Genomic DNA, 17,145 nt, shown 5'->3' with positions numbered 1-17,145 from the left:
CCCATCACAGGTTAGACTGACTGGCCTGTAGTTCCCTGATTTATCCCTTCCTCCCTTCTTGAATAACGGTACCACATTGGCTGTCCTCCAGTTCTCTGGCACCTCTCCTGCGGCCAGAGAGGTATTGAAAATTATTGCCAGCACCCCTGCTATCTCCTCCCTTGCCTCATTCAACAGCCTGGGTTACATTTCATCTGGGCCTGGAGATTTACCTACTTTTAAGCCTGCCAGACCACTTAGAACCTCCTCCCTTTCTATGCTAATTTATTTAATTATATCACAGTCCTTCTGCCTACATTTCCATGCCCACGTCGTCCCCCTCACTTGTGAACACCAACACAAAACATTCATTTAGAACCCTACCCATGTCTTCCGGCTCCACACACAAATTACCACTATGGTCCTTAATGGGCCCTACTCTTTCCCTAGTTATCCTCTTACTCTTGCAACCAACAATATGTTCTCCTCCACGCCCTTCTTCAGACTGCTGATGCTCCCCTGACCAATCTGTCTACTGGCCCTGGCTGATGCGATGAGGCTTCCTTGTTGAAGAATGTTGTGCTATACTCAACTATAGCTGAGCACCCCATGACCGCTCCAGTCTCTACAATAGGTGGATGAATGGACCTCATTCTAGTACTGTTCAGTTGGTGAACTTAGAAAGTGCACAAGCGTCAACAGCCACGTCTACAAAGGTTGTCCTTGATTTCCCAGTAGGCACCCAGACACTCTCCTCACTGGCTTAAATATTTGCAGCCATGGTATGTTGTCTTCAAGTAAAGATACAGCAGCTCCTATGAAAGCTAGCATTTACTTGTAATGATTCAATAGCCAGGTTGCAGGTGCCACACAACAGGTTAATACTCCAGATAAAGGCTCTTGGGCCAGAATGTTTAGCTCGTCGGGCGGGCGCGTGCCCAACCTGACCGAGCGTAAAATGACGTGCGATGATGTCAGGCAAGCGTCCCTACATCATCGCGCATTCACGTGATATTTCGGTTGGCGGGTGCACACCAGAGTCAGCGGTGCATGCACTGACAATTAAAAGGCCTATTAAGGCCATTAAAAAGGTAATTGGAAGAAATTTTTTGCTGCCCGTCCAACCGTAAAGTTGGACGGGCCGGCGAAAAGGCCAAGGTGCCTTTGCATTTTTTCAGAAATCTCATCCACGGGCGGGATGAGGTTTCCAACAGCAAATAAAAATAAAATTAAAATGTTTAAATTTCACTTATAGCATGTCCCTACTCGTGTGAGAGTCACATGAGGGGACACGTTTTATAACATTTTTCAAATCTTTATTTTTGATGTTTTAAACTGTTCATCTCCCTGAGGCAGCGCTGTGCCTCAGGGAGATTTCCAGCGCACACCCACGCGCGTGGCCCACCAGCGTGAAATAGCGGTCCGGCCCTGATCACGGCCTGTGGTCAGCTTCCCGGCTGCCCCCACCAAGCCTGCTGGACAAGGGAAAAATCCTGCCCTTGGAGTTGGGGGGTAATATGTTAGCATGGATGAAGGGTTGGTTAACAGACAGGAAGCATTGAGCAGGGATAAATAAATTTTCAAGTTGGCAGGCTGTAACCACTGGGGTGTCACGAGGATCAATACTGACGTCTCAGCTATTTATAACCTACATTAATGACTTAGACAAAAAGGCCAAGTGGAATGTATCCAAATTTGCTGATGATACAAAGTTAGGTGGAGGTATAAGCTGGGCTCTGCTGCTTGTAGCTACTCCTACCAGGAGACCTGCTGTCATGGTATGTCACGCTTGTCTGTCTCGCACCATCCTCACACATTCACTCTAGCTCGTCTGGAGCCGCTCTGTGGAGTTTGTCATCCAACTACGCCTAAGTCAACTCCTTTCTCTGTGCCCTCCACTTTGCCCTATGGAAGAGGTCTCTGTAGCTTTCCAGCTCTGATCGAATGGCCGAAATACTGACATTTTATTTTCTGGATGTCCCTTTTTATAGTTCTTTTGGCTCTTGCAATTTCAAGCACATCTTCATTTAGTCTTATGGTATATTGAATTTTTAGCATACATCTTAGCATCCACATTTTAAAGGGCTCTATTTTCTTCCACAGACCTTTATTTATTGCCCAGGTTTCTGAGAATGTAGCAACTTGTGAGTTTTTCCCTTGTTACGAGCTTGAGTTTTCTTGTTGTTAACACATCCTTCATCCTCACAAAATTACTTCCGGCTATCTCTATCCTTCTTCTAATTTCCGCATCGCTCCTACCATCCTCTGTCTATTTGTCCTAAGCTGACAAACTTATCTGCTGGTTCCAGTGTGACACCATCCACTTCAATCGTCACTCTAGTTTCTTCTAACATATTCCTTCTAAATGCCATTATTTTTGTCTTTTTACTGTTCGCACTCAATCCATAAACTTCTAGATTTTACACAACCTATGGTATTTTATAGGGCCTCTTCTGATTCTGCAAGTAGTGCTGTGTCATCAGTGTACCGCAAGTTTGTAATGCTCTTGCCTCCAATTTTTATCCCTGGAAGTACAGCTAATTCTCTCAATATTTTTTCTGTGTACAGATTGAATAATATTGGTGACAGTATATGTACTGCCTTCAAAGGTTGCAAAGGGCTATAGGGAGGTTAAGTGATTGGGCAACAAGGGGTTGGAATTTACAGGTCACCCGTGGGCAGGAAACCATAAAATAGAGTGCCGTGCCATCTGAACCACGTCCACCGCCTGCCCATCCCCATCGGAACACTTACACTAGGGTGCAGGGAGCCCACCTCCAGTGTATGATCCAGTCCAGGATGGCAGATGGAGAAGTGTGAGGTTATTCACTATGGTTGTAAGAATGGAAACCAGAATTTTTTTCAAAAAGATGTAAAACATCTAAATGTTGATACTCTGGGAAACTTGAGCATACTTGTACAAGGAACGCAGGAAGTTAACATGCAGGTACAGCAATTAGGAAGGCAAATGGCATGTTGCCAATTATTGCAGGGGGCACAGCGGGAGTATGTGTGCAGTCTTGGTCTCCATTTCTGGAGGCAGTACAGAGAAATATCGCTAGATTGGTTTCTGGGATAAGAGGGCAGCCCTATGATGAGAGGCTGATTAAGTCGGGCCTTTATTCTCTGGAGTTTAGAAGAATAAGAGGTGATCTCATTGAAACATCCAAGATCCTGAAAGGGCTCAATAAGGTGGACACTGAGAGGTTGCTTCCCTGACTGGGGAATCTAGAATATAGGGTCACAGCCTCAGGGTAAGGGTCAATCATTTAGGGTTGAGGTGGGGAGAAATTCTTCACTCAAAGGGTTGTGAATCTTTGGAATTCTCTAACTCAGAGGGTTGTGAATGCTCCATTGTTGACTATATTTATGGCTAGAGATAGACAGATTTTTGGTCTCTTAGTGCAAGGGGCATGGGGAGCAGAGTTAAGGAGAGTGAAGGCAGAAAATTAGCCATGAACCTATTGAATGACAGAGCAGCTCAAGGGACCATATGGTCTGTTGCTGCTTCTATTCCTTATATTCTTATGTTTCTATATAAATGAGCTGGACATTCAGAGAGGAATAGGAGGGATGGGAGAGGGGATGAGGTGAAATGGGAGTGCCACATCAAAAGTTCCGAAAGTAGATAGTGAATCAGTTTCCTATAGCGAAAATAAGGAAAGAAAATTGAGAAATAAATATTATTTTCTTTCCCAGAATGTGAGCATTCCTGCAAAGCCAGTTTCTTGCCCATGCCTAATTGCCCTTGAGAAGGCGGTGATGAGCCGCCTTCTTGAACCGCTGCTGTCCCTATGGTGTAGGTACATCCACAGTGCTGTTAGGGAGGGAGTCCCAGGATTTTGACCCAGTGGCAGTGAAGGAACGGCGATATATTTCCACGTCAGAGTGGTGAGTGGCTTAGAGGGGGGCTTCCAGGAGATGGTGTTCCCACCCGTCTGCTGCCCTTGCCCTTCTAGGTGGTAGAGGTCGCGGGTTTGGAAGGTGCTGTTGGAGGAGGTTTGGTGAATTCCTGCAGTGCATCTTATAGATGGTACACACTGCTGCCACTGTGTGTCGGTGTGGGAGAGAGTGAATGTTTAAGGTGGTAAATGGGGTGCCAATTAAGTGGGCAGCTTTGTCCTGGATCGTGTTGAGCTTCTTGACTGTTTTGGAGCTGAACTCATCCAGGTAATTGGAGAGTATTCCATCACACTCCTGACTTATACCTTGTAGATGGTGGATAGACTCAGGGGAGTCATAAGGTGAGTTACTCACCATAGAATTCCTAGCCTCTGACCTGTAGCCACAGTACTCATAAAGCTGGTTCAGTTACGTTTCTGGTCAATGGTAACCCTCAGGGTTATATGAATGCATGCAAAGTATTGCAGGGCCCTATAAATACATTTCTTTCCTCACTGTAACACCTAGCAACAGTGGATGTATATTTTATACAGGTGTGACTGCTGCCAAATGTAAATAGGCAAAAATGATGAAAAGAAAAATACACGTAAAACATCACAGTGCCATGACTCGGTATAGGCAAAACTCCTGCAAAATCAACATCGATGGACTGGATACTGTGTCCATATGACTGAAAACTGTCTTCCTCACCAGGTGCTGTTTACTCTACTCTCAAATGGCCACGTTCCAGGGGAGGATAAAGAAAATGCTTCAAAAGCACAAAAACACTTCAAATACTCTATGAGGCTCTCCTTGAAGCACCACAGCATTGATCTTAGTGACTGGGAGGAGCTTGCCACCAATCATTCAGAATGGCGACATCTTGTCCATCAAGGTACATTGCACTCAAGTTCCAACGTCTTAATAATGAGGCAGAGCGATGGCCGAGAAGGAAAGAAAAGGAAGCAAATCCTGCATTTTGGAACACATTAACCCATGGGACTTCCTGCCCCATGGCCCAAAGAGCTGTGGGTTGAGAATCAACCTGTTCAGGTACATGAGGAGCCATGACAGAAACTTGCAACCCTGAGGAGACCTCATCCTCAAATCGCAAGACAGCTGACAATGGCAAATATTATGGTGGTACTGTGGTTTTCATTAGGCTTAATGCCAGGCAAATTGGGAAAGGACTGGAAATGAATTCAGTATTTGTTAAATATGTTTATGTATAAATGAAGAAATCAGTTCCAATTTATGCTCAAGGTCATCAGGCACAGTCAACATGGTTTTGTGAAAGGGAAATCATGTTTAACCAACTTATTGGAGTTTTTTGAGGAAGTAACATGCGCTGTGGATAAAGGGGAACCGGTGGATGTACTGTATTTAGGTTTCCAGAAGGCATTTGATAAAGCGGCATATCAAAGGTTATTGCAGAAAATAAAAGCTCATGGTATGGGGGCAACATATTGGCATGGATAGAAGGTTGACTGCCTAACAGGAAGCAGAGAGTAGGTATAAATGGGTCTTTTTCAGGTTGGCAAGATGTAACGAGTGGTGTGCCACAGGGATCAGTGCTGGGACCTCAACTGTTTACAATTTATATAAATGACGTGGATGAAGGGATTGAAGGGATGGATGCCAAATTTGCTGACAACACAAAGATAGGTAGGAAAGTAAGTTGTGGAAAAGGACATAAGGAGGCTACAAACAGATATAGATAGGTTAAGTGAGTGGGCAAAGATTTGGCAGATGGAGTTTAATGTGGGAAAATGTGAAATTGTCCATTTTGGCAGGAAGAATAAAAGAGAAGCATATTATCTAAATGGTGAGAGATTGCAGAGCTCTGAGGTGCAGAGGGATCTGGGTGTCCTACAGCATGAATCACAAAAGGCTAGTATGCAAGCACAGCAAGTAATTAGGAAACCTAATAGAATGTTATCACTTATTGTGAGAGGAATTGAATACAAAAGTAGGGAGGTTATGCTTCTGTTGTACAGGGCACTGGTAAGACCACATCAGGAGTACTGTGTAAACTACTGGTCACCTTATTTAAGGAAGGATGTAAATGCATTGGAAGCAGTTCAGAGAAGGTTTACCAGACTAATACCTGGAATGGGTGGCTTGTCTTTGAGGAAATGTTGGACGAACTAGGCTTGTATCCGCTGGAGTTTAGAAGAGTCAGACGTGACTTAATTGAAACATATAAGATCCTGAGGAGTCTTGACAGGATGGATGTGGAGAGGATGTTTCCTCGTGTGGGAGAATCTAGAACTAGGGGTCACTGTTTAAAAATAAGGGGTCGCCCATTTAAACAAAGATGAGGCAAATATTTTTCTTTCAGAGGGTCATGAGTCTTTGGAACTCTCTTCCTGAAAAGGTGGTGGAAGCAGAGTCTTTGAATATTTTTAAGGCAGAGGTGGATAGATTCTTGGTAAGCAAGGGGATAATAGGATATCAGGGATAGGTGGAATGTAGATTTCAGGTTATTATCAGATCAGCCATGATCTTATTAAATGGCGGAGTAGGCTGGAGGGGCTGAATGGCCTACTCTTGCTCCTTGTTCGTATGCTCATAAGAATCATTGAAATGCATAAACTAAACAAAGGCCATTTGGGACACTGGCCTGCATTTTCACCAAGTCAGGATGACTTGGAAGCTTTTTAAAAATGGCGGGCAAGTCCTGATTCCGGGATTCCTGACCCCATTCCCAGGTTGTCAGATTTTCAGGAGTACCTTTAAAAGGAGCAGGCTAATCCCTGTCAAAAGCCTGCATCTGGCACTCCCGACCTGGCTGGCTCCATTGCGGGGATAGGCATGTCCTATTCTTCCACAATTTTCATGGAGTCAGGTCAGGTTTTTGAAGGGTCATGGTTCACAGCCCCTCAGAGGAGTTGTGAAGCCTGGTCTGCATGAGAGGTCCTTTTAAAAGGTTAAGTTTAAAAGATCTTCCTCGTTCCCCCACTCGCCAACTATGGCACCTTATGGCCCTTCCACCCACCCGCTATGGTCTCTCATGCCCCCATGCCAAGCTCTGCCTCTCCACACAACACCCATGGCCCCCTGTGACCCCATGCTAAACTATGGCACTTCCACTGTCTAGAATCAATCAACCCTGTAGTCACAGTAGGATGTGTAAAAAAATCTTTTAAAAAAGTAATTAATTCAGAACTTTCTCCAATGTTGAAAAACAAGTCATTTCATTTTTCATGTGTCAGTGCAGGCTCGATGGGCCGAAGGGCATCTTCTGCACTGTGTGATTCTGTGATTACAAACCAATAAAAATGCCAATCATCCAGCCCCTTTAAAACATCAACAACAAAAATCACAAACCCTGAAGCATTGTGAAATTGGCAGGCGAGATCAGAGACGGAACTGTCAATCAAACAATATTTTCTCTGGTGTGCAGCTGTTTCCACAAGCTAATGGATGTCTGGACTCTCGGCCAAGCCTCATTATGTATGGTTGGCTGAGAACCCAGGCAACCTTTAGAGTACTGAAACACCTGAACCCCAGAGAAAACATTGTTTGATTGTCAGCTCAGGCTTTCTGATCTCTGCTGTCAATTGCACAATATTTATTTACACAACCTTAAGTGGTTTCAAAGGTTTGTGGTTTTTGTTATACTTTTAAGGATCTGGATGATTGGCATAACAGGGTGGTGGTGGTGGGGGGTTGGGGGGGTGGGGGGGGTGCGGGGGGTGGGGATTAGGAGCCGGGGAAAGGTCAAGAGCTTTGTTGGGGGTGGGGGGATTTGGAGCCAGGTGGGGAAACTCTTTGAGGAGGAGCCTCGATCAGAGGACTCTCATCAGACAAGCATCTGGATCCATGAGGTATGCACAATGAAGTCACTTAACTCCAAAATCTGCCAAGTCTTAACCTCAAGGGACCTGCGAAAGTTATTAAATTCCAAAAGCTGAATGGCAGTGAGGATCGCAACCTCATTCACATATTTAAAGTTGTAACCTGCCTCCTTGGGTTGGGCTGATCACTCGCTGACCTTCTGACCTTAAAGCTGGAAACGGGTGGGTTGGAGTCTGCAACAGGTTTCTGACAATTTTCACCACCCCACCCCCTCCCCCGCGCCCCCCACAATGCCAAACAAATCCATTTTAAATCCAAGTTAAAATACAGCTCTTGTACTTAACATTCCAATTTATAAATGCAAAATGCTATTTGGATTTTTTTTTATAGCTTTATCTATGTACTTGTATTTTCCAGGAATTTTGTCTTTGAACCCATGAACCTCTCTATCATTCCCATTCTTTGGTGTCTTTCCATTGACGCTGCACCTCCTTTCCTCATTTTGCTCCCTAAATGTATTTATTATCACACATTTCTTCATATAAATTTACATCTGCCTCCCGTTTTTATGTCCTATTAGCTTACCTATGTCCTTTTACAGTCTTGGCTGTTTGCCAAACACTCAATTTTTACGTTGTTGGCAAATTTAGATATTGGGCTTCTTGTGTCCAAGCTCAAATCGCCTGTGAGTACCCAAACAAAAATGAGACTGAAATCTATTATAAAGCAGATGGGATGGGAAGAATCAACTCCACGTGCATTGTACTGAGAGCAATCTGGACATCGGACAGAGCTAACAGAACAATAGTTACACGCACACCCATTAAAGCACAATTGCATTGCAAAAACCTGAAGGCAATTTGGCAATAATGGTTTCGTGAAGAGCGTTCCCACAATAAAAGTCTAATGGGTTCAAATAGCACTCCGCGCTATTGGTATTGTCTTTACTAAAGAAAGAAAGGCTGGGATTTTCCAACACCCGTCATGGTGGGACCTGCCGCGGGAGATTCAGCTGCCCAACCAAAAGTCCATTGGCTTTCGGCGGGGCTGGAAAATCCCGCCCTAAGACTTGCATTTCTAGAGCGTTTTTCATGACCACCAGGCATCCCAAAGCACTTTATAGCCAATGAAGTACTTATTGACATAATGTCACTGTTGTCATGTAGGAAACGCAGTACTTCATTTTTGCACAGCAAGCTCCCGCAAACAGCAATATGATAATGACCAGATTATCTGTTTTAGTGATGTTGATTGAGGGATGAACGTTGGCCAAGACTTCAGGAATGACTCTCCTTCTCTTCAAAATAGTGCCATGCAATCTTTTATGTCCTCCTGAGGCGTAGACAGAGCCTTTGGTTTAGAAGACCACACCTAAGACAGTGCAGCACCCGCTCAGTACTGCACTGGAGTGTCAATATAGATGTTGTGCCCAGGTTCTCGAGTGGGACTTAAACTCCCTCAGAGGTTCAAGGGATATGGGAGTTGAGATATGGGTGGCAAAGTGGAGTTGAAGCCAAAGATCAGCCATGATGGCAGTGAATGGCGGAGCAGGTTCAACAGGCCATATGGTCTACTCCTATGTTCTTATGAACCCACAACCTTATAAACATTGGACAGTAGAATTTCATTCAATCACATTCTGCCCAAACATTGAATGGCTGAGTTTCAACTCACAAAGAATTTGTTTCTCTTTATAGTCTGATGGATTCAGTTCCCTATCTGTTATTTCAATTTAATGAGCTCCACAAATCCACAATGTAGTAATGCACTGATTTCCAACAACACTGCTGGATTTTGCCTGTACTTTTGCAAGTAATGCAGCTGCATGTGAAATAACCAGGAAGAATAAAAAATTGTTTTTCCACTGGTAAACTATCCTGGTAAAATGTGGCCTTCACTTGCGTTGCCATAGCCTCCAGAGCTATGGGCCAAGGGCTGGAAAATGGGATTAGTGTAGTCAGATCTTTGTTGACTGGTGCAGACACGATGGGCCGAATGGCCTCCTTCTGTGCTGCAGACGTTTATGAGTCTATCCTGGTTGCATACATACCAAGTTTGTAGTTACAGTGCATGACCCATCTATGACTGGTAGCTACAGAGAGTGGTTTGCAGCATCCATTGACACGAACCCCACCCCTGCACACACGAGGAAGCTCTGCCTGCGGGTACTTACACCAAGTTCCATTCCTGGACACTCAATCTAAGATATCTTCAGAGCACATGCAGGCTCTGCCACTTTGTCAGAACACTTTTGAAAAATTGAGTTTAAGTTTCTGCATTGCCCAGGAGGTCCAATGAACTCCCAGGGCACTATGTAAACTCAACTTGACATAGTATTGCAGTTGCACTCCCTAAAATGTCAAGCCCAAGGGGTCTAACATTACAACATCCTGAAATCAGATCAGGTCCCAATTCTGGAGTGATATTGTCACAGTACCAAAAAGCTGACAATATAAATGCAGCCTACAACTGTCATGGTATGATATGACACTTATTCAATCTATCTTACCTGTGGGAATATTTATCGTATCATGCTGCAGATAGTGACATACCTTCTATTTATCAGTCAGAAATGCATTTATGCTAGCTGCTGAGTGTTATGTTAAAAAGGAAAACTTAATTGGATATGAGAGAGAAATAACAAGTACAGCATTTCTTGTTAGCCATCAGTTGCAACTAGTTTCCCTGTTTGTCCTTCTTCATCAGAAACCAGGTCAAAAACCAAACTGAAAAATGGATCTGTTGAACAGAAGACATTTACTCCAACGAGAGTAGCACAATGCATTAATTCAGCAGTGGTTTTATTAAAACTGTGACTTTAAGCTTGTCCCCAGCAGGGAGGTGATGCGGTATCTCTCCTCTGCTTGGTTTTGCTTCTCAGCTTCCAGGATATATGTGTTAGATTTAAAGCACTGTGACACTGAAGCTGAAGTTAAATCGATAGAGGAAGGGAAAGTATGTTGGACGACTTAAAATACACCCAATCAATTCTAAATACAGTGATTTACAAAATGATCAGCTGGACACAGTTTCTTCCAAATACTCTCTTTAATTGGCTAAATGAAGCAGATTCACGTCTTGATAAATCCACGATCCATGCTTTATTGGAGAAGATGATTCAAATGCCAATAAACCAATACGAGCATACGAAATAGGAGCAGAAGTAGGCCATTCGGCCCCTCGAGCCTGCTCCGCCATTCAATAAGATCATGGCTGATCTGTTTGCATTTTGAATTCCACATTCCCAAACGAAGGGTATGCAAAAAGCACTTCCAACCCATTTGCGAAAGCACTATGAATCACTATATAGCGCCACGTCCAATTTTCATCCAATGTAAAAACACATCTGTGCCAAAGAGTTTTGTCAATGTATGCATTCGCCTGCATAATCTGACCACAACTGATCATTCTGCACTGTACAATATATAATACTCCTTGGCCTTCTTGACTCTATTTAAAGAAAAGACTGACAATGGATGTAACAGAAAGTCTCTTATTTTTGTAAAAGATAAAAAGTCTTAAACCAGTTTATATTTATTTTAAAGGGCTTTTAGGACAAGTACCTGGTTTTAAAGGTACCACTGCAAACCTTACGCCAACTGATGGAGGAAGAAACCAGAAAATGAAAAGATTGAGAAATATATTTTAGCAGTATGCATAATACATTTCACTCCATTTGTAGGTTTCAGAGATTGATACAATTGAGCTATTAAGAAAAATTCAGATTAGGTTTGTCAATGCTGTGTGTGCATCCGCTTAGAGGAAGAGTGCTGCAATATAATTCCAATAAGGTACTTACTTCTGAGTATTGTGTCCAGATCAGGTTTATAAGATAATATTAGATCTTTGAATCATCTGCTGAGGATTATTTTCGCTACTTTTGTTTCATTTTGTTCTTGAAAGAAGAATGTCTCTTTTCCATTATTCCATTTAAGCAGAAAGCATGAGATTTGTTACTGACAGCTATGATGAACAATACACATCCTAAAGTCAGCATGTCTGCCAGACTCCTCAAGCAGCTAAAGTGTAAAACTGTGACAAATTTCACAGGGCAGAATGACTGTTCTTAAAAAGGGAAGGTGTCTCGCAAGTGTTGCTCTAAAATGATGATTGGCATCATTTGGTTATTAATGCCTGTGCCATTTTTTTCTTTTTGCTTACCAAAACAAACATGAACGTTTGAAAAAAAAATCTCTTAAAAAAAAAACAATGTGCATGGTAGGTTCCTAATCTGTACATTTGTATTAAACATCACATAACCTGTCATGGTTCAGCACAGTTTGCTTTAGAAGCAGTAAGCCTTTTTAATCCAATGATTGCACTTTTTATCAGTTTGAGGTGGGCATTTTGGCAAAATAATTAAGGGATTTGGCCTGGAAATAAAGGAGAACTAAAGTAAGCTCTGTGATTAAGGTCATTTGAAAAGGCGTGTGAAGTTAAATGCAGCTATCTAAAGGGTGCCCACTTTCATCATTTCAATCGCAAGTTTTTTTTTAAAAAAATAATTCATTTAAGGAGGCTCGAAGGGGGCGATCAAGGCGTTCCAGTGGCCAACCTAAGGAAGGCTTTCCTCCAGGTTTCCATGCAGAAAGCCCGGATCCATCCCAAGTCCCAAAGGATTTGCTCTCGTTTTGCAAGTCTCAGAATGGGAACTTGTTCTGACACGTGAAGTTGGAATGTAAGGTTTAGACACCGGAATGTGAGGTTTAGATCAAGAACAAAACTACTGTCAGTCACTGTGAGGTTAATCAAGACTGAAGCCTCACCTCTTGCTTGATCATGGGTTTGGAGCAGGAGTTTTTGTTGGTGAGCTGCAAGGGTGCCATCGTGTCTGTCATGTCTAATTTCTTTTTCTGCTGAATTATGATATGCTGAAAGGTTTCTGGTGCTGATGTTAAAAGCAGGATTTTCAATGCCTTCTGCTGCGAATCTGTTGTCTTTTACTGCATCCGTCAAAAAAAAAACCAAGAAGGTCAGGGTAGCACATTACGCGAAAGTACATTACAATGACAACCAAGAAATACTTCTCCCCGTAATTCCTTCAACATTCCCTTATCAAATATGCAGACAAACACATCATCCTCAAATGTCACCAAAACACAATTAGGTTAAAATTAAATCTGAAGCTTAAAAAAATAAATGATTAAAATAATTACAAATTGCGCCCTGACATGCAAAAGCAAAATTTAGCCTACAGCCATTTGTCTGTAATTAGTTAATTAATCCTTACACAAATTATGAGCAATAACTCATCAAGCAAGGCTCACCCATCAGAAATTCAGCCGACTTTGATTTCTTCTGCTTAGTTTGCTTCCGAGCCTTCTGCTGGAACTTCTTGAGGGAAATTGTTAAATGAATAAATTAGCTCCAGAATGAAGATCATCATTTATGATCCACAACTAACGTCATATTTTAAACACAGGACAACAAGGAAATGTCATTTAATTTACATCCCTGCTGAAGGGTCAAACACTAATTGAACAACAGAAGTGGAAAATTTATTTCAAAAATAGCCCCGAAAATAAAATCCTTAAAATTGAATACATAATGAAGGTCATTGGATTTCTTCAATCTGTATTTTTTTTTGATTTATACAAATATATAATGGCTTAACATTTAAAGTGTTCCAACTGTGTTCAGGATTTTAAATTGCATGTTCCAACTGACTTGCTCAAAGGTTTTCTGGTAGTTTTTTTTTTGGATCCATTTCTCGATGGCCACAATTTGTAATTAATGAACCTTTAATCTGGTCATTGATCATTAAAGGCCACTTTCCATTATAATACTTCTGAATGCCTTCTGAACGTTCACCTTTCCCTTCAGCAGGCACTGCAGATTTATTTGTATGGCTGTTACTTTCAGGCATGCATTGGAACGCCAATTACAAAATATTTCTGACTCCGTGTTATTCTGCATGTCCAAAGCATCAACAAGCTTCTGACCAATCAATAGTATCAGTTCCTGAACTCAGAAGACACACTCAACACACAGATTATTGCCTGGAACACAGACTGTGAACCATAAAGTGCTCTGCTTCTGTACCAACTCCCACAAGCTAGTGTTGAATGCTGGAACGTTATCGCTTGAGGTCTTTTAATGAATTCTACGTGGGTTTTTCATTTTTCTCCCTGATATTTTGTTTTGGGAAGCAATTTATAAACCGCTATTTAGAGAAGGTTCCTGAAAACTCCATAAGTGGCACACAGAAGTACTTACTGATAGGTAACGATGACAATCTTTCAATTCCCTCCCATGCACTGGAACATATTAGGCAATTCTCCAATGTGGTAGTTGCAGAAAGAATCTTAATATGGATGTGCATACTTCATACATGTGTTCCCCTAACATTATACCATTTAATATCCATCATTATCATTTCTAAAATAGTCAAAGAGAAATGCCCTTTGATGGCGAATAACAAAACGCACCTAATAAAACCCAGTCAGAAAGTTGTTCATTTGATCACACTTTGTCAGCTCAGGTTTCCAAGCACATGGACACCATTAAATGCACTTCTTCATCCAGTTTCTCTTTTGTTCTCTTCAGAGTACCGTCTCTCTCAGTTGAGAACAGACATGAGCATCATCAGCTTTTATCTCCATTCTACTACTGCCAGACCCGCCAATTCTTAAAATATGCTTTGAGTCAGACGTATTCTTTAATCTTAGATAAAAAGTGAACAGGCATGAAAGCTGGCAAGCAAAAATCAACACAGAAATGCATTGAAGTTCTGAGAGAAAGCAAGACGGCTTAATGTTCTAGGTACGATTCTTATTTCTGAGCAGATAGCCTGTTCCGCATGCTTTTCAAAATGTTTGGTTCAGAACATACTTATCATTGTACTATATCCAACTGTTCTCTGAACCATAAGCAATGCATATATCAGAGGACATGGCACAGAGAACAGCTTAAGGTAAAAGGATTAAGGTAAAAAAAAATCCTCTTAGTAAGAATATCCCACGGTATGTCCAACTTATGTTTATCCAGTTGCTTAAAACTGTACAATCTATAAGGAATAAATTGGTGCCTCATCAAATAATGCTTCATGGAAATACATGTTCCATTGACAGGATTCTGTTGCAATATGGAAATCATAAAACACTTTCACCCAACTCTCACAATGCTCCATTGTGACACTCACTGCCCTCTAGAAAACAATTCATTCATCGTGTAACGCGTTTTGATAGGGATTGAGGTCGTATAGCACCACTTATCTATCTATATATATAGTATATATACATACATATTTATATATAGATACATGTGTATATATATATATATAATTACTTTATTTGCTTCACAGATAAAATGCTTGGATTTTAAAATGATTTTTTTTTAAATTATTATTGTTCAGAAGTTCCTCCAATAGATATCATTAGTACTTTTTGTCTAATGGTCATCAAAAATAAACATATGCCACACATCTCATTTATTTAAATGGAAACTTGAATTTTGATCATCAAGCACCTACTGGTTGCTAATTTGGATTCGCATTACACTAATCTCTGCTTTCCTATTATGCCTGGGATGATTTCATTGAGATATGTATTTATAAACAGAGCAAAACCACAGGGGGAAAGCTAGAATCTGAGAACCTTGCACCAAAGCAGCCAATAAAACTAGTGATAAAACTTCAACTTGCGCCAGATAAAGAGAAATATTTGCTTTGAAGTTCAATGGCTTTTCGCGACAGAGTCCCTTTTAAACACAAATGTTGTGTCTTTTAGTCATGGTGTGGCATACCTTCCCACTATTTAGAAATGAAATATGGTGAGAGGGAAATGCTTGCTTTTGTAACAAAAATTCATTTATAACCAGTGACAAGTAAAATCTACGAAGTTTTTAAAAGAATGTGATTGTTGTCAAAAGGAATTTGGACACAACAATGGCACGTTCAGTTCTGGTTCCACTCAAAGCCATAGCTGAGGGCTTTGGGAAAGCTACTGCAAGGCTGGTGGGCACAGACCAGCAAGGCAAGGAATTTTGCATACTGTACGGATCATCGGTCAGTTCAGGGCAGTCACATTGAATCTGCGATCAACCAATTGTGCTTCATGAAACCGTCAGCCCTAATTTATGTCTAACTGTTTTCTTCTGCCTTGCTGTAAACAAGCTCTGCTCTGAGCTGTCTGCACTGCCCTTATCTGCTTACAAAGATCACACGGACAGACCCGATCAACAGCTTAGGAGCAAAACACAAAGTTACTGTTTCCCGACAGCAGTCCATGTGCAAACTGTAAGTCAAAGAGAAGAGTAACTTTGCAGCGGCATAAAAATTAATTCATTTGAACCATCCATATCTTGGGTCTCCTACCCAAGCTGGCAGGCTTTACCTCGGTAACGTGGAATTAAATTAAGTTGCTTTAACCGTTCCGGCAAACTAAAATTCCTACGCTAACAGGCAAAACAATGGGAATGGCTTTCGTCGCTGCTTTCGAGCATGAGTGGGAGAGGCGTCAGGCCAGAGATCCTCTTCCATCCTGATTTGAAAGCATGTTTTCCACCGAGTGGAGCTGAGCATTGAGCGACCTAACCAGCAGCCCTTAAAGCAACTGCTGGAGGCTCCTCGGGACACGTGGCTGTTGAGTTTTTCCAATCGTTGTTTCTCCTGGCCCACCGAAGACCTTGGCGCATGCTGCCAATCCCTCCATGCCCCCTTCTCCCCCCCTCCACCCCCTCCCCAAGATTTGCTTCACCCTTTAAGCATCTACTTCTATCTCAGCACTACGGCAGAATGGCCAGATTCCTGCCAACAATCAGAGAGCTACCTGCAAGCGCTCACTCCATACCATCAAATTCAAATCTGACCTCACCGTAAAAATGGTTCAGGCCTCTCGCTGGTGCCATTAGCAGCTGTAGCAGATGCTCCACCCACCCAATTCACACAAAACTCAAAAATTGCCCCCACCCACCCCCCCCCAACCATTTCCACTAAAATCCCTTTGAAACTTGGCCTATCTGACTAAATGCGAATCTTGGCTCATTAAACGAGAGACCTACCTCACTAAATCTGAGGCCTACTCGCTAACCGTTAGGCCTACCTCACCGATTTTTGCAGAAGAAAAGTGATACAGGGGCCAACAAAGAGACGGAATTGTCTGATTTTCCATCAGGATAGAGAAAGGTGCTTGTCATGTTGGGTTTCTAATTGGAGCTAAGGCACTGAAACAGGAGAATAATTAGCTAACATTGTGCTATTTTATACGGCACTTGTTCAATGTTACATGCATCACAAATAGTTGCATTTCCTTGCACTTTGATACCCAGTAGCAATGCTACAATAACATACTTAATATATAAAGCATAGTGCTTGGAAAGTCTTGCTGCCCTCAGCAATAGCAAAGTCCATGGGCCATTTCCAATAGACTCTTCAGTTTGTCTATAAAAATCGACCCAGGTTAGGTATCAGGATCCTTGCTCCGGTGTACTTTCCTTTCAGGGTGCTGGTTGTGGCTGGGAGCTATGCTAAGACAATTAAAAACT

At 42.1% G+C, this 17,145-nt stretch overlaps 1 protein-coding gene across 6 annotated transcripts in view; it reads right to left on the bottom strand.

Moving 5' to 3' along the window:
• ofcc1 (orofacial cleft 1 candidate 1) overlaps positions 1-17,145 on the bottom strand; it is a 322,374-nt gene that overhangs the window by 293,333 nt on the left and 11,896 nt on the right. For 5 of the 6 annotated variants that reach the window (XM_078539931.1, XM_078539933.1, XM_078539934.1 and 2 more), the window contains exons 2-3: positions 12,930-12,996; positions 12,429-12,605 (exon numbers count right to left, since the gene is read on the bottom strand). In XM_078539931.1, the coding sequence (XP_078396057.1) occupies positions 12,429-12,605; positions 12,930-12,996 (244 nt within the window). The remainder of the gene's footprint in view (positions 1-12,428; positions 12,606-12,929; positions 12,997-17,145) is intronic. The other variant, XM_078539932.1, reaches the window with a different exon arrangement.

Source organism: Cetorhinus maximus, chromosome 4 (genome assembly GCF_964194155.1).
Source record: "Cetorhinus maximus chromosome 4, sCetMax3.hap1.1, whole genome shotgun sequence".
Lineage (NCBI taxonomy): Eukaryota > Metazoa > Chordata > Chondrichthyes > Lamniformes > Cetorhinidae > Cetorhinus > Cetorhinus maximus.
This window is presented reverse-complemented; position numbering and strand designations above follow the sequence as displayed.